This window comes from Oncorhynchus nerka, linkage group LG22, assembly GCF_034236695.1.
Source record: "Oncorhynchus nerka isolate Pitt River linkage group LG22, Oner_Uvic_2.0, whole genome shotgun sequence".
Classification (NCBI taxonomy): domain Eukaryota; kingdom Metazoa; phylum Chordata; class Actinopteri; order Salmoniformes; family Salmonidae; genus Oncorhynchus; species Oncorhynchus nerka.
Genome location: NC_088417.1, coordinates 54331684 through 54359635, shown reverse-complemented (window position 1 = coordinate 54359635; position 27952 = coordinate 54331684). Strand labels below are relative to the sequence as shown.

Genomic DNA, 27952 nt, shown 5'->3' with positions numbered 1-27952 from the left:
CACTCCCAGTTGCCCTAATACCACCTGGATAATCTCCAGGCAGGATTACTGTCCACTGTAATCAATCAACCACATTGTCACCTAAGATAGCATCCTCTGACTAAACACACACAGAGAGAGAGAGAGAGAGAGAGAGAGCCGGCCCTAGCCTTTTGGGGGCCTAAGCAAAACAGAAAAAAAGTAAATTTCCTGCAATTCTACACATTTTGCCAAGGGGCGTAGAGAAAGTGATGCAGTTTTTAAGCAAGTTTACTGCAATTCAACACATTTTCCCATGTTAGCAGAGAGAAGATGTTTCAGTTATATAACTTATTTTCATGCAATTCTACTCATTTTACGATGGGGTGGAGAGACAAATGTGCAGTTTTACAGCTAATTTCTTGTAATTCTGCACCTTTTCCATGGGGTGAAGAGACAGTATTTGCAGGTTTTGAAGCTAATTTACTGATATTCTAATAATCTTGCCCTGAGTTATGTCATGTTAATATGATATTTGAGTGAGAGTGACGAATAAAATCAATGGGGGCCCCCTTGAGGTCAGGGCCTCTGGGCAAGTGCTCTGCGTGCCTGGTCGGTAATTCGACCATGATTAGTACAAGTTTAGATAGTCCAGTCAGCTAACATACCAATCTAAAAAAATTAGCTGACATGGGCTAATTGAGTGATTGTCAGTGACTGACATGAAAAGAGAAAAACTGCTGATGCACAACCAAATTCCAGAATTGCACCTTATGTGTTCTACTATTCTAACTCTCAAAAGTAGGTTGAGTGGCTAGGGTGTGCTCTGCAGACACACACATGCACTCGCACGCACTCGCACGCACTCGCACTCGCACTCGCGCACACACACACAAGCATGCACACACACACACACACACACACACACACAAGCATGCACACACATGCACCTTACACACAAATGCACGCAGGCATGCACACACACACATATGTATGCACATTACTATCTTACTCATCTCACTCTCTGTCACAGAAACACACACCCACACATAAAGAATAACACACACCATGTTTTGTTTTCCTTTACTTTGTCTCAAGTCGATTGTGTTTGTTCTTCGTCTTGTTGAGGCAAGGAGCAGAGAATGTCTGGATTGTGCCTTTAATTATTCTGTATCAAATGATAAAAAGTAGTTCAAGTGTATTGATTGAATGATTGATTACACACATTACCATTCATGGGGAACTGAGGTTCAAATGCAGGGACAGAGCCACTGGGCACAAGCTGGTTGAATCAATGTTGTTTGAACGTCATTTGTCAACGTATTGCAAAAAAATAAAATATACACTAACGTTCAAAAGTATGGGGTCACTTAGAAATGTCCTTGTTTTTGAAAGAAATGCAATTTTTTTGTCCATTAAAATAACATAAAATTGATCAGAAATACAGTGTAGACATTGTTAATGTTGTAAATGACTATTGTAGCTGGAAACGGCAGTTTTTTTAATGGAATATCTACATAGGCGTATAGAGGCCCATTATAAGCAACCATCACTCCTGTGTTCCAATGGTACATTGTGTTAGCTAATCCAAGTATATCATTTTAAAAGGTGAATTGATCATTAGAAAACCCTTTTGCAATTATGTTAGCACAGCTGAAAACTGTTGTTCTGATTAAAGAAGTAATAAAACTGGCCTTCTTTAGACTAGTTGAGTATCTGGAGGATCATAATTTGTGGGTTCGATTACAGGCTCAAAATGTCCAGAAACAAAGTACTTTCTTCTGAAACTCATCAGTCTATTTTTGTTCTGAGAAATGAAGGCCATTCCAAGCGAGAAAAAGCTAAGAAACTGGAGATCTCGTACAATGCTGTGAATACTTATGTAAATGTGATATATATATATATATATATATATATATATATATATATATATATATATATATATATATTAGCAAACATTTCTAAAAACCTGTTTTTGCTTAGCCATTATGGTTATTGTGTGTAGATTGATTAGGGGGGAAACAATTTAATCAATTTTAGAATAAGGCTGTAACGTAACAAAATGTGGAAAAAGTCAAGTAGTCTGAATACGTTCCGAATGCACGTTATATAGTGCAAGAGAACAGCAAACCTGGTTTTAAAAAAACAAATAAAGCAACACCTCATGGCACAACGCCTCTCCCCTATGTGACCTACTTGTTGTGTGTATATACTGACGTGTATGTGTAACTGATAGATGCACACACACACACACACACACACTACATTACATGATAATGTTTTTAAATCTACGTAAATTGCGTCTTCTGTCTGTAATGTATTTTTCGTTATATGTCGGATCCAAATAAGACTACCTGTTGGTGTCGGCTAATGGGGATCCTAATAAATCTAATCCTACTGAAAAAATGATCTATCTACAGCTAATGGGGGATCCTAATAGATAACAAATACCAACACTACCAGGGTTTTAACCAAGCCCAGCCTGCTTAGCTTTGATATTTGTCACTGACCACTACCAATGTGCTATCATGAGAATGATTATTAAGAGATCACTTAATAACTAAATGTAATCACTGTTGCTATTGAAATCAGGGTAGGTTAAAAAGAGCAAATGAAATGTAACCATACTTTATAAGTAATGTATCATCAATAATACTATTTAGGCCTATCATTTGCAAAGTCATCAACAGCTATTGTTTCAATTCAACCCAGGATTAAATTTAAAAAAATAGACAATACATATAAGCCTAGGACTTCAAGCTTTGGTTGATTTCAAATATATCTTCAAGTTAATGATGATGGATTTTGATGGGGACTTTTTTGTATTCTGTTAATTAAGGATTTTTAATGTTGGATTCAAGTCTCCATCTCAACCAAAAATCGAAGTTAAAGAATAGGGCTAAATAAAATCAAACTTAATTTAAAGTGGATTTAAAGTTTGATTAGATTAGAATTAGGCCTATTCTTTCATTTAGATTTTTGGTTAAAATGGAGACATGAATCCGACAATATCAATGACTCATTTGTAGACAAACTGTATATTGAATTGTCAACACAACCAAATATAAACATTTGAAGGAGATTAATATTCTGCTTGGATAGTTCCATCTCTGCCAATGACTTAGTCTGGTTTTAATTTCAGTTGGTCTACAAATTAGAAATTGACATGTTGGATTAACGTCTCCATCTCACCCAAAAAATCTATGCAAAATTGTTGCAATATAATTGCAACTGGGTTGGGGATGTGTGTGTGTGTGTGTGTGTGTGTGTGTGTGTGTGTGTGTGTGTGTGTGTGTGTGTGTGTGTGTGTGTGTGTGTGTGTGTGTGTGTGTGTGTGTGTGATTGGGACTGACAGCAGTCTGTATTACTGACTGGCCAGCAGATTTAGCCGACCCATTTTAGACACTCTAATCTGGATTAACCACTGCAGTGTGTCAGTGGGGACACGGCCCGCACCCTCCTTCACCCTCTTTATTCCTTCACCTGCTTCCCCCTCTCCATCCCTCCCTCCCTCCATCCACCTCACCCCCATCTTGCCTCTGCCACCTTGTTCCTCCTCCCTACAACTCTCCCTACTCTCAATCTCTCTGAATTTACCTGTGTTTTTCCTCCCCTCCTCTTTCCTATCCTCCTCCTAGACCGCCTTAGCCGATTCTCTGTAATCACTTCTGTCTACCTGTCCCCCTCCCTCTCTCTCTCTCTCTCTCGGTTTCTCTCTCTCACCTGATTCACTCTGTCCTCAATCTGTTTCCATCTCTCTGTCTCTCTAACTGCACCATCTTCAACAATTCCGTCCCAAAGCTCTCCCGTAGCATAATTTGGTGTGCGTGCGTGAGTGCGTGTGTGCATGTAGGGTGCGGCACGTGGCAGCATGTGGCCAAGGATTACGGGGGCTCAGTCCTCTTCCTCTACTTCCCTAATTGCTCCTGCAGCTGTTCCACAATCTAGCCTGGCTGCCTGTCTGAATCATCTGTATTGCGACAGTATGTAGACACTGAATAGTTGCTGACTGTCAATAAAAATGAAATATCAAAAAAGTTTATAACAAAAGTGGTTAACTATTGGATTTGACCAAATATTTATTTAACAACAACAAAAAAATCATGAGGAAAATATCCAGCCTTAAAATTATTGTTTTGTCCAAATATTAGTCAACATTGATCTCCAAAAAGACAGCTAACGAAAGCCACAACCACGTAGTTCATTTTCTCTTAGCTTGAACTGTTGACCAACACATTGGCACTGGCACACTCACACTCACACACACACACATGGGCATCAATGATGTTAGTCCACAAAAATACGGTCGTTGTTCCATCTCGCTCGTTTCATGAGTTTAGTGACTTGTCTTTTCTGTCTATGTAAAGTCTTTTTGTTGTTGTAACTTTTATGGGTTTTGAGTTGCATGTGTAGAAGATATCTATATTTTCTTCATTTCTATCTGTCTGCCAGCTGTCTGTACATCTCAACACCTCTCTGTCTGTTTGTCTTTATACCTACATGCCATTCTGTCTTCTTGTCTGTCTGTCCAAGTTGTCTGTACTTCTCTTTATTCTATCAGCTGATAGCTCATTCTCTCTATTCTTGTTCTCTCCCTCTGCCACTGAATGGATTGCTCTCTCTTGCCTGACTTTATTTGGAGATAAGATACTTACTTTTCAGATCAAATATATTATTATAGCTAAATCGAATGAGCTTTGTGGATGTTTGTGAATCTGTGAGTGTGTGTTTGTTTTTACACTGGTTTATTACAGCTCACTGTAATCTTTTGATGATGTGTCAATGAATGTGTGAAAGGCTTGATTTGACGAACAGCAATTTAATGTGTGATGCACCTGTTCAATAACTGATTGAAAACCTTGAGTTGCAATTTAGAATCAAAAGTTGAAGCCACATTCCTGAGTTTCAGCCAGGCTAAAAAACAAAATATACATTTTGGACATTTAGGCTACAAGTTGTAATATGCTAATAAAGCATAAGTTATATTCTTAGAGAATGGTTATATGATTGAAATTACCATTAAACAGAAGAAAATATTGAAGATTGTGCAACAATCACCATCCTGTTTACAGTTGTGTTCAATCGTTTTGGTGCTATTTTTACAAGTTTCTGGGGAATTTTCAAAACTCTTACTACAAAACTCCAAACTGGTAACACTTATAACAGAGCAAGTTTCATATTCAAAACTTTTTTCCCAGGTTTTTTTCAATCACTTTGGTGCAATTTCCACAAGTATGTGGTACATTTTCCCAACTCTTAGTACAACATTCAAAACATTTAATCAAAAAAGCTGTTGTTTCAAAACTATAAGCACATTTTCAATTGACTAAGTACAACACACACAACCATGCAGACACTTTTTCATCAAATGTCATTAGTGTTTCGTCTAGAAATACACGTTTCACATTGCAGTACATGTTAATATAAAGTCATTGCCTTTCACAATACAATGCTCACATTACTTTTGATATGACTCATTTGTTAAAATACATTTTACTATTGCTTAATATGACTGCTCTTAATTGATAATCACTTACAAAATGTAAATCTGATATTGACAAGATCAGATATGTGCTGTAATGTATGTAACAAATGCATCCCCTATCCAAAATAAAAAAAAATTGATGGGGAGTTAGGTAACACTGCGTTACTAAAATTGCATTGGCCAATGCAATACTGTAACACCGTAATATTTGCCATTTACGTACGAGCCACTTTTACCCAAAGTGACAACAGAGTCCACAAATGTTCATATGTGACCCCAGTGGGAATCAAACCCGACAACTCTGCTGTTGCTAGTGCCATGCTCTTACGAACTGAGTCACGTACAGGAGCACTACAATACATAAGTACAATACAATACTGTAAAATACAATACATGATTACAATAGAGGCAGAAGATGTATGATTGTAATCCCCATGAGCCCCACCCTCCTTGGGGGCAAGGATGAGGCATGCAATAACATCAATCCAGACCTGTCAGGCAAAATCTATATTCATCATCATCATAATAATACATTACGGTATATATCATACTTTATATGTTTATACACTATAGACATACATCGACAATCCAGTTTAAAATCTATATGATTACCAAACGGTTAAATTATTATAAATTAAGAGCAGTCGGATTAATTCATAGTCAAATGTATTTTAACAGATTAGAAGAGGATCATTTCAAGTAATGTGGAAGGCAATTATTTTATATGAACATGTATTGCAATGTGAAACATGTAGGCCTATTTCTAGATGAAGCACTGATTCAGTTTGGTGAAAAGTGACCGTATGATTTTGTGTGTTGTACTTAGTCAATTTAACACGTGCTGTTGAAACAACTGCCTTTTTGATTATCTGTTTTTATTTTTGTAGTACGAGTTGTGAACATTTACCACATACTTGTGAAAATTGCACCAAAGCAACTGAAAAAAACTGCAAATCAGGGCTTAATTTGCTTAAGTTGTCAAATTATTGGCAACATGTTTATTATATTCTAAATAAAAATTAAGTTTAGTTGGGCCAACATAACTCTACAAAACAAATCCCGTGAAAACCTCGCAAAAATATTTTTCGGCGTATCACAAAAAAATTGAAAGTCAAAAGAAATTATGAATAAAATGTTGGTTCAGAGGATAGTTGATTACATCAACGTTTTAATTGGATTCCAAAGTAGGCTAATCGAAATGACTCTGGACCAACATTAACTAATTTCTCATTGATTTTCAAATTATAATTACAAATTGAAACGTAAAGTTATAGGCTTATTTGAGAATTTAATGGGAATATACTTTTTGAGTCATGCAATATATTAACCATGGACTCAATTCAGTCATTTTTCAGTCACTATATTAATATAGGCCTAGGCCAAATATGTCCTCGGCTGTATCATTTATAATATTATGTCTTGATTTCAAATGTTTAGAGGACGAATGTTTATCAGCTGTCGTTAATAAATCCTCGCATTTGAAAAAGTAGACTACTAAATATGATTTTTTTGCTACAGCCCTGTATGTATAGTTTGAAATATACATATGTTCAACAAAAACAAAAAACGTTACCCAACCCATTACTAAGCAAAGATAAATCAGCCCAGGGCGTATACATCAGCAAATGCTTATTTTGTTCCATGGAAATGTGATGAATGCGAAAATCTTAATGTGACACATTTCGTTTTCTACTACGAAAAAGTAGACCTATCTGCAAAATTGTTTGTAAATGTATCTGGGAATAAAAGTTTAATAGATGATGCGATGAAGTGTAGTGGGATGGGCAGAGACAAAAGAGAGCGAGAAAGAGAGAGAGGGAGGGGGGGTTCTTGTGCGTCCACTTGGTACCTTTAATTAGCTCACCGTGTCTGTAAAATAAGTCAGTGTCGTGGCATCACCCCGCTCACCGGCAGCACGCACCTCTTTACCTGCTCCTGGCACGCCAAAATATAAGTGTCCGCGCACTCTACTATGTCCTAAACTGCGGTGCGCAATTGTCACGAGGGTTGCACTTTACATTTTTTTGTGTTTTCGAAAAGTGAGAAAGAGTAAGAGGGAAAATTAAGAAAGGCAAATAACTTTGAGACATCTCAAGATACCTTTGTCACTTGGCGAGGTCGATTTGGAGCGGGACCTAAACTTAAATACATTACCGACAGAGAGGGACTAGTGGGAAATAGCCAAGTAAGTCCGTCGTGTGTGCCTGTTCAGAGAGACGACCAAGTGAGGGAGAAGGCATAAAAACCCGGTGCGAGGATGATGTCCTACATTAAGCAACCCCATTACGCCATGAACATGTCTGGGATGGACCTGCTACACACCACCGCTGGATACCCATGTGAGTAAAATAATATTACCTTTTTTTTATTGTCATTTACCTCCTTTTGTAATTTTTTTGTCAGAATTGATTTTTTTAAAAATACAACACAAAACATACACATAAAACGTGTGTTTATCTCCATTGCACACGCATTTTCAACATTTAGATAATAATGCATTTACCACATTTTTTTCAATTTACCAATGTTTTAAAAAATTTCATATATATATACACTAAAACAAAAATATAAATGCAACATGCAACAATTTAAACGATTTTACAGAGTTACTATTCATATAAGGAAATCAGTTAATCAAATAAATTCATTAGGCCCTAATCTATGGATTTGACATGACTGGGCAGGGGCGCAGCCACAGGTGGACCTGGGAGGTCATAGGCCCACCCACTTGGGAGCCAGGCCCGCCCACTGGGGATCCAGGCCCAGCCAATCAGAAGGAGTTTTTCCCCACAAAAGGGCTTTATTACAGACAGAAATACTCCTCAGGGTGGCTGGTCTCAGACAATCCCGCAGGTGAGGAAGCCGGATGTGGAGGTCCTCGGCTGGCGTGGTTACATGTGGTCTGAGGTTGTGAGGCCTGTACTGCCAAAAAATGGTGTTGGAGGAGGCTTATGGTAGAGAAATGAACATTCAATTCTTTAGCAACAGCTCTGGTGGACATTCCTGCAGTTAGCATGCCAATCGCATGCTCCCTCAAAACTTGAGACATCTGTGGCATTGTGTTGTGTGACAAAACTGCACATTTTAAAGTGGCCTTTTATTGTCCCCAGCACAAGGTGCACCTGTGTAATGATCATGCTGTTTAATCAGCTTCTTGATATTCCACACCTGTCAGGTGGATAGATTATGTTGGCAAATGACAAATGCTCATTAAGAGGCATGTAAACAAATTTGTGCAAAAATTTTGAGAGAAATAAAAAAAAATGTGCGTATGGAACATTTCTGGGATATTTGATTTCAGCTGATGAAATATGGGACCAATACTTTACATGTTACGTTTATATTTTTTCTCAGGATACATTGGCCAAAGCTTGACGCTGCTCATGCGTAAAACAGTGTGCAGTGTATGCATTATGTCCATGCACCATGGATTTTTCAGCCCCTAAGGATTGGACCCTTTTTTTCAATTTTCGCCATAAATGACATGCCCAAATCTAACTGCCTGTTGCTCAGGACCTGAATCAAGGATATGCATATTCTTGATACCATTTGAAAGGAAACACTTTGAAGTTTGTGGAAATGTGAAATTAATGTAGGAGAATATAACACCTTAGCTCTGGTCTCCCCATCATCTTTGAAAAGCAAGAGAAAGGCCACAATGTATTATTCCAGTTTAGGCACAATTTAGATTTTGGCCACTAGATGGCAGTGTATGTGCAAAGTTTTAGACTGATCCAATGAACCATTGCATTTCTGTAAAAATATTGTATCAGGTCTGCTCAAATGTGCCTAATTGGTTTATAAATACATTTCTATTCAAAAAGAAAATATGAAATCGTTGTGAGAATTGAAAAGAATAGAGAATAAAACAAAAACAATGTCGATAGTCCAGGTTGGATAAATGTCAGAGTAGTCCTTTACATTCGGCTATGCATTTCTGTGTCAAAATTTCTACTTTTGTATCTGCCATTACCATCATCACCAGTTCAACTAGCACACAATCACCATTTAGTCTAACCCATATCTTCCCATATATGGGGAAAGACTAGTCAGGAAACTAATAGTTTTCACATAGCCAACATTAGCATAGGTGTCTTTCTTTTTTTGTGCCTTTTTTTATTACTAGGCTAATACCTGCTATGATTCATTTGAATATCTCAAAATACCATAAATATAATATAAACTATAGGCTATGACATTGCCCAATGACTTGTTTTACCGTAGAGAGTGGTCATGATTGATATTGAAACCAATACCACTGTTATCAACAGATATAGCTAGATCCCTTTACCAACGAACTGTATGACTTGCCAGCCTAATGAAATGCAATGTGAATGTCAATCACTTTGAGCACTGAGTGCTACTGTCCATTAATGCCATTCCATCATACCATTATTGTCACACAGTCTCTGTGTCTCTGGATTTCTCAGCCACCCCGCGGAAGCAGCGTCGCGAGCGCACCACTTTCACACGCAACCAGCTGGATATCCTGGAGGCCATGTTCTCCAAGACCCGCTACCCAGACATCTTCATGAGGGAGGAGGTGGCCCTCAAGATCAACCTCCCCGAGTCGCGCGTACAGGTACGGTCTAATGATGATGGAATTATGTTTAACGTGATTTTTTCATGACTACCTCATCTCTGTACCCCACACATACGATTATCTGTAAGGTCCCTCAGTCGAGCAGTGAATTACAAACACAGATTCAACCACAAAGACCAGGGAGGTTTTCCAATGCATCGCAAAGAAGGGCACCTATTGGTAGATGGGTACAAATAAAATAAGCAGACATTGAATATCCCTTTGAGCATGGTGAAGTTATTTATTGGATGGTGTATCAATACACCCAGTCACTACATAGATACAGGCGTCCATCCTAACTCAGCTGCCCGAGAGGAAAGAAACTGCTCGGGGATTTTACCTTGAGGCCAATGGTGACTGTAAAAAAAAGTTACATGGCTGTGATAGGAAAAAACTGAGTTAGTTACTCCACAATACTAACCTAAATGACAGAGTGAAAAAAGGAAGCCTGTACAGAATAAGACTATTTCATCACATGCATCCTGTTTGCAATAAGACACTAAAGTAATTTAGCATTTTGGTGAACGCATCATGTTATCAGTGTGCTTGTCATTGGCAAGGACTAGGGAGTTCGATAGGTTAAAATGAAACAGACTAGAGCTAAACACAGGCAAAATCCTAGACGAAAACCTGGTTCAGTTTGCTTTTCAAGAGACGTTGGGAGACAAATTCACCTTTCAGCACGACAATAACCTAAAACACAAGGCCAAATATACACTGGAGTTGCTTACCACGACAAATTGAGTGTTCCCGAGTGGCCTAGTTACAATTTATACTTAAATCAGCTTGAAAATCTATGGCAAGACTTGCAATTGTCTGTCTATCAATGATCAACAACCAAATTGACAGAGCTTGAAGATTTTTTAATTTTTTATATTTTTTATTTGACCCCTTTTTCTCCCCAATTTCGTGGTATCCAATTGTTTAGTAGCTACTATCTTGTCTCATCACTACAACTCCCGTACAGGCTCGGGAGAGACGAAGGTTGAAAGTCATGCGTCCTCCGATACACAACCCAACCAATCCGCACTGCTTCTTAACACAGCGGCATCCAACCCGGAAGCCAGCCGCACCAATGTGTCGGAGGAAACACTGTGCACCTGGCAACCTTGGTTAGCGTGCACTGCGCCCGGCCCGCCACAGGAGTCGCTGGTGCGCGATGAGACCAGGATTTCCCTACCGGCCAAACCCTCCCTAACCCGGACGACGCTAGGCCAATTGTGTGTCGCCCCACGGACCTCGTGGCCGGTTACGACAGAGCCTGGGCGCGAATCCAGAGTCTCTGGTGGCGCAGCTGGCGCTGCAGTACAGCACCCTTAACCACTTTTGAAGAATTTTTTAAAGAATAATGTGCAAATATTAGACAATCCAGGTGTGCCAAGCTCTTAAAGACATACACAGAAAGACTCACAGCTGTAATCGCTGCCAAAGATTATTCTAACATGTATTGACTCAGGGGCATGAATACTTATGTAAATTAGATATTTCATTTTCAGTAACTTTGCAAAAAGTTCTAAATACAAGTTTTCACTTCATCATCATGGGTTATTGTGTGCAGATGGGTGAGAGAAAACAAAATATTTAATCCATTTTGAATTCAAGCTGTAGCACAACAAAATGTGGAATAAGTCAGTGTATGAATACTTTCTGAAGGCCCTGTAGATAAAGTAGCCAATATGAAAATATAAAGAAGAGATAGTGGCATATGCTCTCAGAGTAGAATTCACCAGTATTGTGGTAAAGACTGTAGAAGGACATGTAGCCTACTAAATGCTCTGTACATACACATCCCACACTCGTGACAGTTTAGCTCACAGTTCTGTCTGGTACGGTTTTGACACACAAATACTATCACAGAGTATACAGATGTAGGATCTTAAGTAGAGCCAGTTTTGTTATGTGGATTATAATTAATGTAGACAGCCAGTATGAGGGTTTGCTCTCAAGCTAGTAAGAAAGGTGGGTTGTGCGTAGGAGAAAAAAATCTAGTTCAAAAGGTTTTTCCCTTACAAAAAATTAATCAACCCTGAGAAAAATGTCCATTCATTACAATCGAGAGTTCAAAAGGTACTCGCACTCAAACCATACAAAGGAATAACCCAAGGAGGCTGATTTATATCATTTAAGCATGGATTAAATAAAGTATATTATTTTAGCATATCAGCCTCCTTTGATTCTTCCTTTTCATGATTTGAGTGCGAGTACCTTTAGAACTCTCGATGGTAATTAATGTACATTTTTGTAGGGATTGATACATTTCCATAAGGGAAAATCAACTTCAGAAGCATTTTTAAACCTCAAATATACAACAAGTTTTAAAGTTGTAAAGCCTTCTTTAAACCTCAAATACACTACAAGTGTTTTTCCTTTCAAGAAAGTTCTCTTGCAACAGGGTGATCAAATGAAGATCCTACATCTGTAGGTGCACATTGGCATAGTGACAGATATATCAACAATTATGTAGTAACATGGTGTCCTTTTCCCTCCACCAAACAACTTACTTTCACAATCACAGAATTTCTACATATTTTCTTTTTCTATTCTAAGGGGTTGTGTTTGTCTGTCTCGGTCTCTGCAGGTGTGGTTCAAAAATCGCCGTGCCAAGTGCCGCCAGCAGCAGCAGCAGAGCAGCGGCCAGTCCAAGCCCCGCCCGCCCAAGAAGAAGGCGTCACCGGCCCAGGACCAGCCCAGCAATGGCCCCGACCCCTCATCCAACAACCCCTCTGGCTCCTACAGCCCCTCCCCCGACCCATCAGGCCCCTCCCTGTCCACTAGCGGCAACAACCCTGGCAATGCACCCATCTCCATCTGGAGCCCAGCCATCTCGCCACTCCCTGACCCTCTGGCCTCCTCGGCGCCCTGCATGCAGCGGCCCTCTGCCTACCCCATGAGCTACGGGCAGCCTCAGGCCTACGCCCAGGGCTACGCCGGCACCTCCTCCTATTTCACAGGCTTGGACTGTGGCGCCTACCTTTCGCCCATGCACTCACAGCTGTCGGCAAACGGCGCCCTCAGCCCCATCACCGTGCCCTCCATGGGGGGCTCGCTGAGCCAGTCACCCGCCTCGCTCTCCTCCCAGGGCTACGGCACGGCCGCTTCGCTGGGCTTCACCTCCGTCGACTGCCTGGACTACAAAGACCAGCAGGCGTGGAAGCTGGGCTTCAGCACCATGGACTGCCTGGACCACAAAGACCAGAATTCGTGGAAGTTCCAGGTGCTGTAGAGAAGAACAAGAACAAGAACAAGAGTGGGAGGAGTTGTGAATGAAGGAGGCCCTCACCAGATACACGATCAAATACGATCAAATTATTCTGACAGATTACTTTGTTTTGGTTATTTCTTGTTTGTAAGTTTTGTTTCTCGTTTGTAATCTTGGTTTTTATAACCCCTGTAGAATGTGTTTTCCATTCAGGTGAGAGAGGAGAAGATAGACGCAGGGATATAATTGATACCTCCTGACTGTGAATGCAGGAGATCAGGTCCAGTTACTTTCTCATACAGTAGAAGGGAAGGATGCCCCTGAGGATCATACTATATGGAAAGACACTCAACTAGAAACTGACTTAAACACACAGGCCATGGTTCAGATGCATTGATTGGTCTGTCATGGAAAGACATCCTCAAGAGAATTCTATTGATACAACCACGCAATACTCAATCATTCCTCTGTTCTTTTTTCTGCTGTTTTCAAGAAACATATCAATAGATCATATTCACAGGGCTTTAATACTCTCTTAGTCTCTCTATTTTTTGTTCTGAAAGACTATCAGTGTTAATTTGAGTTTAGTTGTTGTTATATATGCTACAATTTAAATCTTAATTTGGTTACTTTTAGGCTATTGGAGCTAACATGTTACTATGGTGTTAGGCTAGCATCGTTGCTATTACATTTTGATGGGAGAAAAAAAATGGCTTCTATGTTTTTTTGTGTGAAATATTAAAGCTAACTTTGAATCTACATTTATGCCCAACGAACGTCATTGTGATTACAAGTTTGAGTGACATTTTCGTTTCACAATTTATATGAAGGGGTTCAGGTTTTTTTGCATTCAAATGTACTGTACATCATGTATTGGTATTCCCTATTCGGATTTTAAATTGGTTGAGTTGAAGTACAAAACTGACCCAGAACTTAACAAGTGGCCATGTTGTTATGGGTTATATTATGTGCGTGTAGTTTCTGTTGTGTTGCCCCCTTGGCCTACGAGTGCGTCTTGCTGTCAGGTATTTTTGCTGATCTGATTCTGGAGTGGCCCAATCCTCTTACCCTCCCTTTAGCAATGTCCTAAGTGAATTAGTCAGGATTACTCCTCTGTCCCCCTCTATCTCTCTTTCCTTATCTCTCTCCCTCCTTCATTCCCTCCCCATCTCTCTCTCTCTTTTCTCTCTACCTCTATCTCTCCCCCTCTTTTCCTCTTCCTTCTCTCTCGCAGTCTCTTTCCCTGTTTGTCGGTCATCTACATGTCTCTCAATCTCCTCTACCAATGGTCTCAATTGTTCCCTTTCTCCTTGAAAAAAGCTAAGTATACCCTATAAAAAGAAGGAAGGACACCCTTGATGATAATACTATATGGGAAAGACTTAACTAGAAACTGATTTAAACACACATGCCATGGTTCAAACATATTTCAGATCAACTCAAACTCTGCTATAGGGGAAAATGAGTGACTCAGAGATGTCATCACTTCCTCTTTATTTATATCCTTCCGAAAATTGTTCAATGTCCAAAGAACAATCAAGGCTGTCATCTGTGACATAAAGTATTGTCTATCGTCCCTCAGGGTAACACAAAGAACATTTACTTCCTGCCGTATCCCACCCCTCCCCTCAAACCCATCTATTCTCCTTCATCTCTGCCAGCCTCTTATCCCCCTTTGCCTCCCTCCCCACCCCCACTACTCCACCTCACCCCCCTCTTCTGACAACTCTGACAACTCAGTAATCCCTAGTTGACCTGGTTACATGCCATGCAATTTGACCACAAGTGGACATTTGTGTACGGGTGTATACTTGTTTGTGAGTACAATATGTGTATTCAATGTGTATGCGATGTGTGTGTGTGTGTTCGTGTGTGTTATAAAATAGATGAGTTACTCTGCAGCAATGTTCCTATCTTTGCCAATACGGCATCTTCATTACAAATGTGTGTTGGAATCTAGACATTGCAAATGATGGATTCCATAACATATTTTACAGTATCTGAAGATACTGGTTAGGTGACAGAGTAACAATTTGTTACTTTAAACTTGGACAAATATGGACTCTAAAAATGAAAAACCTATTAATTTATAGAACAGAATAACTTTGTTTTTCAGAGTGGAACAAAAGTATATTTATCTAACCATGTTGCGAGTGAATAACATAGGAGGGTGATGAATTGATGAAGAGTTCATTTGAACACAAACATAATAGAGTATAGCATTGAGACGTAAAAGGGAAACTGGAGAGTTTCCCATAGCGCACTCAATACGCACACCACATACGCACTCAACTCGCTGGGTTAATCCCACTCTGCACCACTTTAATCCCTCTGCCCTCCCTCTCTGTGATCTGATTGGTTAATCCCTGCCCTCTCTGTCTGGGTCCTGATTGGTTAATCTCTCTCAGAGGGTGCAGTGCGGTTGTAATCTGCCCGTCATCAGCACAGAGAGTTTTAGACAGACAGACATGTTGCCGGTAATCTCTGAAAGGAGCAGATGTGGTGGGGGATGGAGGAAGGACAGCAGCACTCAGCAGACCTTGGGGAAGGTGAATATAGAGACACAGCATTCCCAATGTGGGTCGTGTTCATTAACCACCAAACAGACACACAGGGAGGGACTAGCTGGAGTTGTCCAATCACAAACAACAACGTCCTACTACATACCCCAGCTGCAAAACTAACCCTGATTTCTTGTTTTCCATTGCAAAGAGTTTAAAAATGTTGCCCATTGTGTGCCCTTCTCTCTGAAGTATACTCACAAACTGTAAACCCTTAACACATAAGACCTAAATCACCAAATCATGACCCCTTAAAATATAGCATTTCCTTTCTCTTTAGGGAATAAGGAACACAAACACTCAACCACATCAGTTTAAACTTTTGAGTCCAATGACTACTCTAACTCAATGATGGAGAACTTAGTTCAGACGAGATGTGCGTACCCTAATGCAAAGAAACACTTATTCACACAATAAACGCTATTCACAAAATAAAGAGTGGGTCAAGTGGTATATGTATACAACATAAACCTGTATAAACCGGTTTAAAAAAACAAACAATTGTAAAGCAATAGTCACCAACCCTGGTGATCATTGGAGAGCTACTGGACGTGGAGGTTTTACCTCCAGCCCAGCACAAAACTACTTCATTCATCTGAGTTTATCGAGACCTTGAGTTGATTAGCTGTATCAGAGTGGTATACATTCCACCGATTCTGTTGCAAAACATTTCTTAAACGGGAGCAAATGGAATGAAACGGGGAGGGACATACCTGAATGTGTTCAAAATCAACTCTAATTTTGCTCTGTTTGCCTCCGTTTGGTTCTTAAACTGTAAATGGTTTCTGTCATGAATACACCCCAGGTGTTTTGGTGCTGTGTTGGCCGGAGAAAAGCCCTGCACACCATCGTACCTCTGCAGGACCAGGTTGCTATTCATTAGTATCAAATTTGAGAGAATTTGTGCCTTTTGTGAAAGAGGCACCACATTTCACACACAGCTAGGGCAAGTCCTACTACCTTCCCCAGCTGCCAAACTAACCCTGATTCAGATGACCATCCTACCCATGCTAGATTACGGAGATGTCATTTAGATTTTTTAAATCCTAGCCCTTGTAGGAGGATGACTTGCCTATTTAAATAAAGGTTAAATAAAAAATGGAAGAAATAAACATAGGCTACCTGGGTCGTGTTCACTAAGCAAGAAACTGAAGGAAAAAAACAGTCCAAAACAGAGAGAAACTATTTTAACTTCAGAAACACTCATTTTCATTTTCCACCACACGTTTGGAAACTTTTGGAAACTATATATCCCTACTAGTTGGTGGAACTGTAGCGCAGTACAAACTGTGCCAAATCTACTGCTGTTCAACTTCTTACCCCTCTGGTCAGGCATTGTAAGAGGAACTAGGAAAGAAAACAGGCATGTCTACCTACGCACACAGATCTCTGATGATGTAACAAAAATAAATACATTTACAAAGCTCTGACAACCTAATCTAACTTGGGAATCGCTATCTTTCACTGCTATATAGCACATTTTCGACAATTCCTCTTGGAGTGGGCCACTAACAAAAGTGTAAGCAAGGAGCAAAGGATTGCAATGCATATTCACATGCAAATAGCAATTGGTTTCTATTGTGCTTTAGGAATGACATTCCATGAGAGCAACATTACTTTCAAAAACATGATTTCAAGCTGTATATAATTTGTTTGCCTTGCCTTATTGGCAAAGATAGGAATATTGCTGCAGAGTAACTCAGTGACTGCAAAAACAAACGTTTGAGTTCTAGCTCCTTAGTTTTTTGGTTACGACAGGGCAGGGATGGGCAAAGTTTATTTGTCATGTGCGCCGAATACAACAGGTAGACCGTACAGTGAAATGCTTACTTACAAGCTCTAACCAATAGTGCAAAGAAAAGGTATGTGTGTGTGTGTGTAGGTAAGTAAAAAAATAAAACAGTAAAAAGACATTTGAAAATAAAAGTAGCAAGGATATATACAGACACCAGTTAGTCAGGCTTATTGAGGTACAGTGCCTTGCGAAAGTATTCGGCCCCCTTGAACTTTGCAACCTTTTGCCACATTTCAGGCTTCAAACATAAAGATATAAAACTGTATTTTTTTGTGAAGAATCAACAACAAGTGGGACACAATAATGTAGTGGAACGACATTTATTGGATATTTCAAACTTTTTTAACAAATCAAAAACTGAAAAATTGGGCGTGCAAAATTATTCAGTCCCTTGACTTTCAGTGCAGCAAACTCTCTCCAGAAGTTCAGTGAGGATCTCTGAATGATCCAATGTTGACCTAAATGACTAATGATGATAAATACAATCCACCTGTGAGTAATCAAGTCTCCGTATAAATGCACCTGCACTGTGATAGTCTCAGAGGTCCGTTAAAAGCGCAGAGAGCATCATGAAGAACAAGGAACACACCAGGCAGGTCCGAGATACTGTTGTGAAGAAGTTTAAAGCCGGATTTGGATACAAAAAGATTTCCCAAGCTTTAAACATCCCAAGGAGCACTGTGCAAGCGATAATATTGAAATGGAAGGAGTATCAGACCACTGCAAATCTACCAAGACCTGGCCGTCCCTCTAAACTTTCAGCTCATACAAGGAGAAGACTGATCAGAGATGCAGCCAAGAGGCCCATGATCACTCTGGATGAACTGCAGAGATCTACAGCTGAGGTGGGAGACTCTGTCCATAGGACAACAATCAGTCGTATATTGCACAAGTCTGGCCTTTATGGAAGAGTGGCAAGAAGAAAGACATTTCTTAAAGATATCCATAAAAAGTGTTGTTTAAAGTTTGCCACAAGCCACCTGGGAGACACACCAAACATGTGGAAGAAGGTGCTCTGGTCAGATGAAACCAAAATTGAACTTTTTGGCAACAATGCAAAACGTTATGTTTGGCGTAAAAGCAACACAGCTCATCACTCTGAACACACCATCCCCACTGTCAAACATGGTGGTGGCAGCATCATGGTTTGGGCCTGCTTTTCTTCAGCAGCGACAGGGAAGATGGTTAAAATTGATGGGAAGATGGATGGAGCCAAATACAGGACCATTCTGGAAGAAAACCTGATGGAGTCTGCAAAAGACCTGAGACTGGGACAGAGATTTGTCTTCCAACAAGACAATGATCCAAAACATAAAGCAAAATCTACAATGGAATGGTTCAAAAATAAACATATCCAGGTGTTAGAATGGCCAGGTCAAAGTCCAGACCTGAATCCAATCGAGAATCTGTGGAAAGAACTGAAAACTGCTGTTCACAAATGCTCTCCATCCAACCTCACTGAGCTCGAGCTGTTTTGCAAGGAGGAATGGGAAAAAAATTCAGTCTCTCGATGTGCAAAACTGATAGAGACATACCCCAAGCGACTTACAGCTGTAATCGCAGCAAACGGTGGCGCTACAAAGTATTAACTTAAGGGGGCTGAATAATTTTGCACGCCCAATTTTTCCGTTTTTGATTTGTTAAAAAAGTTAGAAATATCCAATAAATGTTGTTCCACTTCATGATTGTGTCCCACTTGTTGTTGATTCTTCACAAAAAAAATACAGTTTTATATCTTTATGTTTGAAGCCTGAAATGTGGCAAAAGGTCGCAAAGTTCAAGGGGGCCGAATACTTTCGCAAGGCACTGTAGTATGTACATGTAGGTATGTTTAAAGTGACTATGCATATATGATGAACAGAGAGTAGCAGTAGCGTAAAAAGAGGGGTTGGCGGGTGGTGGGACACAATGAGGATACCCCGGTTAGCCAATGTGCGGGAGCACTGGTTGGTCGGGCCAATTGAGGTAGTATGTACATGAATGTAGTGACTATGAAGTTGAAGTAACTATGCATATAAGATAAACAGAGTAGCAGCAGTGTAAAAGAGGGGTTATGGGGGGGGACTATTTGCACACAATGCAAATAGTCCGGGTAACCATTTGGTTACCTGTTCAGGAGTCTCATGGCTTGGGGGTAAAAACTGTTGAGAAGCCTTATTATCCTAGACTTGGCACTCCGGTACAGCTTGCCATGTGGTAGTAGAGAGAACAGTCTATGACTAGGGTGGCTGGGGTCTTTGACCATTTTTAGGACCTTCCTCCGACACCGCCTGGTGTAGAGGTCCTGGATGGCAGGCAGCTTGCCCCAGTGATATACTGGGCCATTAGCACTACCCTCTGAAGTGCCTTACAGTCGGAGGCCGAGCAATTGCCATACCAGGCAGTGATGCAACCATGCTCTCGATGTTGCAGCTGTAGAACCTTTTGAGGATCTCAGGACCCATGCCAAATGTTTTGTTTGCTGAGGGGGAATAGGCAAGTTTCTCTTATGTCAGTCACTGCTAGTCACTCAATTAGCCCATGTCAGGTAATTTTTTTTAGATTGGTAAATAAGTCTAGCGGCCAGGTATCTAAATTTAGTAATCATGGTTGAATTATCGGCCAAGGGTTTCCACATTGATTGTTTTTATTTAACTAGGCAAGTCAGTTAAGAACATATTCTTAGATACAATAACGGCCTACCCTGGCCAAACACTAAACCGGACGATGCTTGGCCAATTGTGCGCCACCCTATGGGACTCCTAATCACGGCCGGTTGTGATACAGCCTGGAATGAAACCAGGGTCTGTAGTGACACCTCTAGCACTGAGATGCAGTGCCTTAGACCGCTGCGCCACTTGGGAGCCCTGTCAGTCTAACTCAGATATATTAAAAACTGCAAACATTTCTCTCCAGTTTATGGCAAAATGTGTAGACTCACAGGAAATTAGCTCTAAAACAGTTATTTCCTCTCTGCCCCATAGCAAAATTAGTAGAATTGCATGATGCACATGTGAGTATACAGACACGTGAGCAACCCCAGCCACTCAATGACTTTAGATTTTTTGTGGCCCCCACCCCCATCAAAAGGTTCCAATTGGTAATCTAGTTGCATTTATAAGTCATTTTCTTTCAAATCAAAAGAGGTAGCTCACCGGAATGTTTCAATCAAAATCCTACATCTCTTACAGACTATGCACACAACAAGTAAAGAGCGAAACATTTGTAGAAAAGGAAAAGGACAAAGACACCCATTTGGATATCTATTTATTACCACCATAATATGAGAAATTTGGAAAATACAAACATCAGCTTATTTAAACATCTGAAAATCTGGAGGAATAAGAAAAAATATAAGAAAACAAACATGAGGTTATATTGTGTATCACAAATTTTGAGGAAACGGACAGATTCTATGGTCAGAGCTAGAGACGTGAGAGCAACAGAAAAGAACCCAAACGTGCAGAGTAACGCTTGCTACTACAAAGTAGTATTTTTACAGGTGTGACAACTAATGCTCATCTTAAGAGACAGAGCTCAGGTAAAGAGATTGAGTGTAGCATCATGGATAATGACAAACTGATAGTGAGAAAAACGAAATAGGAAGGGGGCTGGTATATATCGGCCCCGTGTGGCTGCCATTGGAACAGGAGCTCGCTTATGAAACAGAGCTCTTCCTGATTGGTTTGAAAATAATTCTGTAAAAACAAGAGATTCCCATGTCTTAAAACGTCAATCACTTTTTTTTCCTTATTCCTATTTTGACATCTCTGGCAGTTGTAAAAAGAAAATATATGTATGAATTATATATATATTTTTTAGAGACACCATATCCACAATGATAGTAATAATAATTTTAAAAATTAAGTAGCCAAGAAGAGATACTCGTTTGAATACAATTTGCTTGGCTGATCACAGCTCTCACACCAACAGACTAACGGCGCTCCACAGACAACAACCCCCCAACCATCAATTTAGAGGGGCAGGAGTGTGGAAGGGCTGGATAGGGATCATTGGAGTAGGCGGGGAAGGGTCTGGCTGTGGTGGGCATGAGGGTGCATGGGGAGAGTACCCCAGATCAGGTGTAGAGGATGGAGCAGGAAGTGGGTGAGAATGGGAGGTGGGCAGACAGTGCAGAGGCCCTGGGGTTAGTTTAAGTAGCACCCTGCTGTGGAAGTTGCCACTCCCCTTATGCAGACTAGCCCCGGGCGACACCCCTCTGGTCTGCCCCCCTGTGTGTGAGAGTGTTGCAGAAACCCGACGCCTGTCGCAAAACACACACATGCCTGATATCTCCCCTGGTCAATCAGAGTGGTTTTGTTGTAGGAGAGCTGAGGATGCATGGTTCTAAGCATGTGTGTGTATTTGTCTGATCAGCGACTCCTACTACATGCACAAAAGATACCCTAAAGCATCTGCTGAAGACTAAAACTATGAGAGACGAGACTTTTCAGACACGTTTCTATCTCATCATAATCACCGTTACTCTAAAGTCCACCAAGAAGAATACAGCGAGAGGGGGCTGAGGAGTGAGATGGAAGGGTGGGGGAACGAGAGAGTGAAGGTGAGGACAGAGGTAAAGAAAAAAGAGAATAGAGCATTGGAGAAAAGGGCGGCATCTAAGCACGCTCTCCACGGATGCGGCGTGCCAGCTGGATGTCTTTGGGCATGATGGTGACACGCTTGGCATGGATGGCGCACAGGTTGGTGTCCTCAAACAGACCCACCAGGTATGCCTCGCTCGCCTCCTGCAGACAGAATGATTTTCACACACACACGCATGGTGAACAGTGAGTCAGCACAAAAAAATGAATTTTGAGGTGTGTATAGGCCAATTAGGACATGATCTGGGTTAGGAGGAACAGAGCTTCACTCACACACAGCCACTGACCTGAAGTGCTCCGATGGCGGCGCTCTGAAAGCGCAGGTCGGTCTTGAAGTCCTGAGCAATCTCCCTCACCAGGCGCTGGAAGGGCAGCTTGCGGATAAGCAGCTCAGTGGACTTCTGGTACCGACGGATCTCACGCAGGGCCACAGTGCCGGGCCTGGAACCAACACACTGTCAGTATGACTAGGGGGAAAAAGTCATTATATTCTTTTCTCTTTTAATATAGTTCTTCACTGCTCATATCCCCATGCTGAATGCTACTGCCCTGGTCGTGTCTGGCCATGGTAAACACTGAATGGTGACGACCGTTTACCAGCAGTCACTGCTTAGTTATAAGGCTTGTTGAACGGCTAATTGAAAACAGTGTCTGCGTCTGAAATGGCCCCCTATTTCCTATGTGTCCTGGTCAAAAGTAGTGCACTATATAGGAAATAGGGTGGCATTTCGGACATATGGGGACTTATATGATTGTCAAGTCATTTCCATAACAATATGGATTGGTAGCACCTGTGTGGTTTCACACAAGCTCTACATGTCATAATAGGGCTGTATCCACGTGTGTACTTTCAAGGGTGAACACAAACTGTTATTTCTAGGGGTGATCCAATGCTTTACCTGTAACGATGGGGCTTCTTGACCCCACCGGTGGACGGTGCACTCTTGCGGGCAGCCTTGGTGGCCAGCTGCTTACGTGGAGCCTTTCCTCCAGTGGATTTACGGGCGGTCTGCTTGGTACGAGCCATGACGAGTTAGTTATACTTGAAAGACAGGAAAAACCACATTGGAAACATGTTGAATATGTGTCAACACGCTCTGTTATACACATTCTGTGAGTTGCAAATATATTGAAATATAATTTTTCCAAGTGTTAAACGTACTAGTCTGATTAATCAGACTGTAATACACAATTCATTGGAATATACAGCCTGATACATTTGTGTGGAAAATCTTGTAAATGTTCCTTGCGAGCCAGAATGTTAAATAAGATTACATTTAAACTAACTGTACCAGTTGTCTGTGCGGTTTGTCCTTCTGCTACTCAAAATGAGAAAAAACATCCATAGCAAAGTATTGCTAACCTGACTTTTTAGAGAGCTGGTATATGGTTCAGTTCAGCACCTAGGCAGTTTGTTTTATATTGGAAATTTAAAAAAAGATCGTTCTCTATCTTCCCCTGATTCAGAATATACAATTTTCTTTGTCATGTCATGCTTGCTTCAATAGCTACTGATGGATTTTTAAAAATAAAACGAACTTTATCTAGGTCCCAAACAAATATAGGGCGCGTTCGCAAAGTATTCAGACCCCTTGACTTTTTCCAATTTTTTTCCTCAAAAAAATGTTTAGGAATTTTTGCAAATTTGCAATAATAATAATTAAAAAAAAACACATTTACATAAGTATGCAGACCCTACACTCAGTACTTTGTTGAATCACCTTTGGCAGCGATTACAGCCTTGAGTGTTCTTTGGTATGACGCTACAAGCTTAGCACACCTGTATTTGGGGAGTTTCTCCCGTTCTTCTTTGCAGATCCTCTCAAGCTCTGTCAGGTCTCTCCAGAGATGTTCGATCGGGTTCAAGTCTGGGCTCTGGCTGGTCCACTCAAGGACATTCAGAGGCTTATCCTGTAGCCACTCCTGCGTTGTCTTGGCTCTTGTGTTTAGGGTCGTTGTCCTGTTGGAAGGTGAACCATTGCCTCAGTCTGAGGTCCTGAGCGCTCTGGAACAGGTTTTCATCAAGGATCTCTCTGCATTTTGTTCCGTTCATCTTTCCCTCGATCCTGAGTAGTTTCCCTGTCCCCGACACTGGAAAAACATCCCCACAGCAGAATGCTGCCACCACCATGCTTTTCTGTAGGGATGGTGCAAGGTTTCTTCCAGACGTGACGCTTGGCATTCAGGCCAAAGAGTTCAATCTTGGTTTCCTCAGAGCAGAGAATATTGTTTTGTATTGGATATTGAACCTGGCTGGGGAGCCAGCTCTAGGAAGTCTTGGTGGTTCCAAATTTCTTCCATTTAAGAATGATGGAGGCCACTGTGTTTTTGGGGACCTTTAATGCTGCAGACATTTTTGTTACCCTTCCCCAGATCTGTGCCTTGCCACAATCCTGTCTCAGCTCTCTCCAGACAATTTTTTCAACCTCACAGCTCAGTTTTTGCTCTGACATGCACTGTCAACTGTGGGACCTTATATAGACAGGTGTGTGCCTTTCCAAATCATGTCCAATCAATTTAATTTACTACAGGTGGACTCCAATTAAGTTGTAGAAACATCTCAAGGATTATCAATAGAAACAGGATGCACCTGAGCTTATTTCGAGTCTCATAGCAAAGGGTCTGAATACTTAAGGTATCTGTTTTTCTATTTCTAATAAATTTGCTAAAATGTCTAAAACTACATTCTCGCTTTGTCATTATGGGGTATTGTGTGTAGATTGATGAGGGCTTATTTATTTAATCCATTTTAGAATAAGGCTGCAATGTAACAAAATGTGGAAAAAGTCAAGGCGTCTGAATAATTTCAGAACAACCTACAAGCTCTCTTAAAAAGTCAGCTAAACAATACTTTCCCGTGGATATTTTGTCTTAAATTTTGAGCAGCAAAAGGCCAAACCACACGTACAACAGGTATAGTAATTGTAAATGTAAATTCATTAAAACATTCTGGCTTGTAAGGGATATTTAGCCGATTTTTGCAAACAAATGTCTCAAGTTTATATACCAATTTATTGTGTATTACAGCCTGATTAATCAAACGAACTATTAATCAGACTAACTAGTATGTTGCTATTATGGAGAAATGATGATTGAAATGGTTCCATCTGGAGTACTACTCTGTTATGACAACTTTCTATTTTGCTGAACAGCTGCAATGCTACAGCAACAGTGGGCCAGTCATGGAAATCTATTTCTCTGGGCCCGTGAACACTCGGATACTGCCCAACCAATCAAACTAGTATGCAGATCGCCTATCGAAAAACAGCCAATCCAGTAGGCATTTTTCTCGCTGTCGACCAATCAAGATACACTACTTAGAACCTAGGGATGGGTCCACAAACCATTGTGCCGCCTCTAACCGCAAGATTATGGCCGCAAATGAAGAGGCAATCGAATAAAGTCTACCAATGTACTGGCAAAGAGCGGAACATGAACTTTGAAAAATCTAATAAAAACAAAGCAAAAATCAGGACTACGAGTATTAAAACATCAAAGTAGACAACTGTAGCTATCCAAAAAGTTGCTTTGAGTTGTATGTGAATGTTTGTTCACACCGTACAAGCGAAGTAAAACTACATGAAATTGGATCAGAATTTTATATCTGCTTCCGCCAGTGGAAGTAGAAAGCCTCTGGCATCGCGGCAGTCGCTTTTCCATTTCTACACCGACGGAATGGAAGGATATTTTGAAATAAAATGAAGTTTAACCAATCTAAAACTTATATAAAAATGTGGTTAAGTATTTCAGACAAAACAACATGATAAAATATGCCACTTACCTGACGTGACTATAAATGTTTTTTCGCAAGGAAATAAATGTTATGGTTGTCTAGCAGTTTCAGTATTTACTATCTCTCACACAATGGTGGGAACACCGCGTCCAGCAGGAAAATGGCTGCCGTGTCAATCATTCTACTCCCATAATGCAACGTGTTTCATTTTTGTAAACACCGTTTTCTGATGATTGAATCTTTCCCTGAAAGGAACATTTGCATTGCTTTCTAGTGAATTGTCTATCAATGTGAAGGAATATAATAAGAAATACCCTAAAGTGCTCAATCAATTAGACGTGAAAGAAAGAATATGGTAGTAACCACAGTTTTATCTGTCTGCTTTTCCAACAGTGTGTGCTATGCCAAAGAGGCAGTCTCCTCTTTCACTGCAACAGCCTACATTTATTTGTAGGCTAAAACATGTATGTAGGCCTATATTATGCAATAAGGCATCAGCTGGCGTATACAAGTTTGCTAACAATTTATTAAGCAAATACAAGATATTCAAAACTATGAGGATTCTGTGTTATGCAATATAGCAGTTATCATATATGTGATTGAATATTATCTGCTGTTGGCTTGTGTGGATGTATGTGTTATGCAACATTGCTGACTTGAGACATTGTTAACAGTTTCAGGGCCATGGCCCTTTCTCATGATGGAAAAATACAGAATAACATGAAGACAAGACCTGTGCAATGAGTTGGGGGGCACATTCAGAACGTAGTGTTGAGAGAACAAACAGTATTTTGTTAGATAACAAGAGCCAGGTGCCTGATAACAGTATATTCTACACAGCTACAACGACTGACCGCTGAAGCGCTTAGGGGGCTGGGACCAGCCTCTGCGCCAACAATCAACGATCGGCTAGGTGAGTCTAAACCACGCCCAGTCTCTACTCTGACAGGCCGGCTCGGAAGCAGGAACTACCTCTGTAAGAGTATATTTATAATATCTTTGTCAGGAACAAGTAAGTTCTCTGTTTTGCCCTGCGAGGTGGGACAGAGAGCCCGTATATACGAAAATTGCATTTACCACTTATTGCTTAGCTAATAAAAAATACATAGTATACAATCGGTGACTCAGTGTCATACTTATCCAGATACCAGATTCGAATTGACGCAACCCTAACAAAACAACCACACAATCTGGGAAGAGAGGCACAGACTGGTGTCATTGACCATCAAAGTGAGTGTCATGGACATTTAAAGCGAAAATCAAGGATAATTTAAGGTTTTGTTGATTAATCATGGCTGATTTGAGAGCTTCATAAAAAATATAATTTTATCGTTTAGAGATTAAGTAAATAATTATGTTAATTTGCCTTACTGTAGGTCTGCTTTACAACACCCTTCCCATTGTGTGTGATGAATCGGAATTAAATCTGAATGAATGAATCTGAATTACAGTGTTATTAAGAAGTTGTAACCACTGACATTTAATTCAAACAAAAAACAACACTTGATTTTGTAGGATGGTTTATTTTCAGACTTGATTTATGACTCGATGCTAAAAACCACATGAACAAGCAGAGTTTAATAGGCTATTGAATTAAGTTTTAAAATATTTGTAAATATTTGTAACAAACAGTGATATTGCCTCTTGTTTCTAATATTTCAAGTGAAGGTCTTTTAGGGGAGTATGCGAGGCACAGACATTCGCTTAGGCTAGCAAAATTCTGCTAGGAGCAAACCATTAGATGTTGGTTTCATGTGCTCTGTTTCCCTCTAGTGGTATGGTTTGCTTCTGCTTCTCTGAAGTTCACCATCATCATGTGAATATTGTTTTGGAGAAAAACTACATCAACATAGATTGATTGACAAGTGTGTAGGCTACAACTGATGTCTAATAAATTATACATTTATTCCCCTATGTATTTATTTGGACAGTGAAGCTAAACCTTTTAATTCAGCTCTCTCAGCATTTTGGATATGAGATTACAATGGCTACAGTACAAAATGTCACCTTTTATTTGAGGGTATTTTCTTACATATTTGTTTTACCATAGAAATGA

The 27952-nt window shown here is 40.3% G+C and overlaps 2 protein-coding genes across 3 annotated transcripts; one reads left to right on the top strand and one right to left on the bottom strand.

Annotated features, from left to right (window-relative positions):
* Window positions 1-7301: 7301 nt before the first annotated feature.
* Window positions 7302-13983, top strand: LOC115105351 (homeobox protein otx5-like). 2 transcript variants are annotated; one of them, XM_029627292.2, is made up of 3 exons: window positions 7302-7782; window positions 9874-10025; window positions 12604-13983. In XM_029627292.2, exons 1-3 carry the CDS (start codon window positions 7701-7703, stop codon window positions 13246-13248), a joined length of 879 nt encoding a protein of 292 aa, XP_029483152.1. In that variant the 5' UTR covers window positions 7302-7700; the 3' UTR covers window positions 13249-13983. The 2 variants fall into 2 exon arrangements, with proteins under 2 accessions (XP_029483152.1, XP_029483151.1); XM_029627291.2 differs by having other exon boundaries at window positions 9850-10025.
* A 6826-nt stretch (window positions 13984-20809) lies between these two features.
* On the bottom strand, window positions 20810-26067 carry LOC115105350 (histone H3.3A). Its single transcript, XM_029627290.2, has 4 exons — window positions 25945-26067; window positions 23063-23205; window positions 22451-22604; window positions 20810-22307 (listed from the first exon to the last, which is right to left on the bottom strand). Exons 2-4 carry the CDS (start codon window positions 23188-23190, stop codon window positions 22179-22181), a joined length of 411 nt encoding a protein of 136 aa, XP_029483150.1. The 5' UTR covers window positions 23191-23205; window positions 25945-26067; the 3' UTR covers window positions 20810-22178.
* Between the last annotated feature and the right edge of the window lie 1885 nt (window positions 26068-27952).

Coding starts and splice junctions, on each gene's coding strand:
- LOC115105351 (XM_029627291.2), top strand. CDS start 7,701: ATGATGTCCTACATTAAGCAACCCCATTACGCCATGAACATGTCTGGG. Junction 7,783..9,849: donor CACCACCGCTGGATACCCAT/GTGAGTAAAATA, acceptor ATTGTCACACAG/TCTCTGTGTCTCTGGATTTC. Junction 10,026..12,603: donor TCCCCGAGTCGCGCGTACAG/GTACGGTCTAAT, acceptor CGGTCTCTGCAG/GTGTGGTTCAAAAATCGCCG.
- LOC115105350 (XM_029627290.2), bottom strand. CDS start 23,190: ATGGCTCGTACCAAGCAGACCGCCCGTAAATCCACTGGAGGAAAGGCT. Junction 22,605..23,062: donor AAGAAGCCCCATCGTTACAG/GTAAAGCATTGG, acceptor TGTTGGTTCCAG/GCCCGGCACTGTGGCCCTGC. Junction 22,308..22,450: donor CCGCCATCGGAGCACTTCAG/GTCAGTGGCTGT, acceptor TTCTGTCTGCAG/GAGGCGAGCGAGGCATACCT.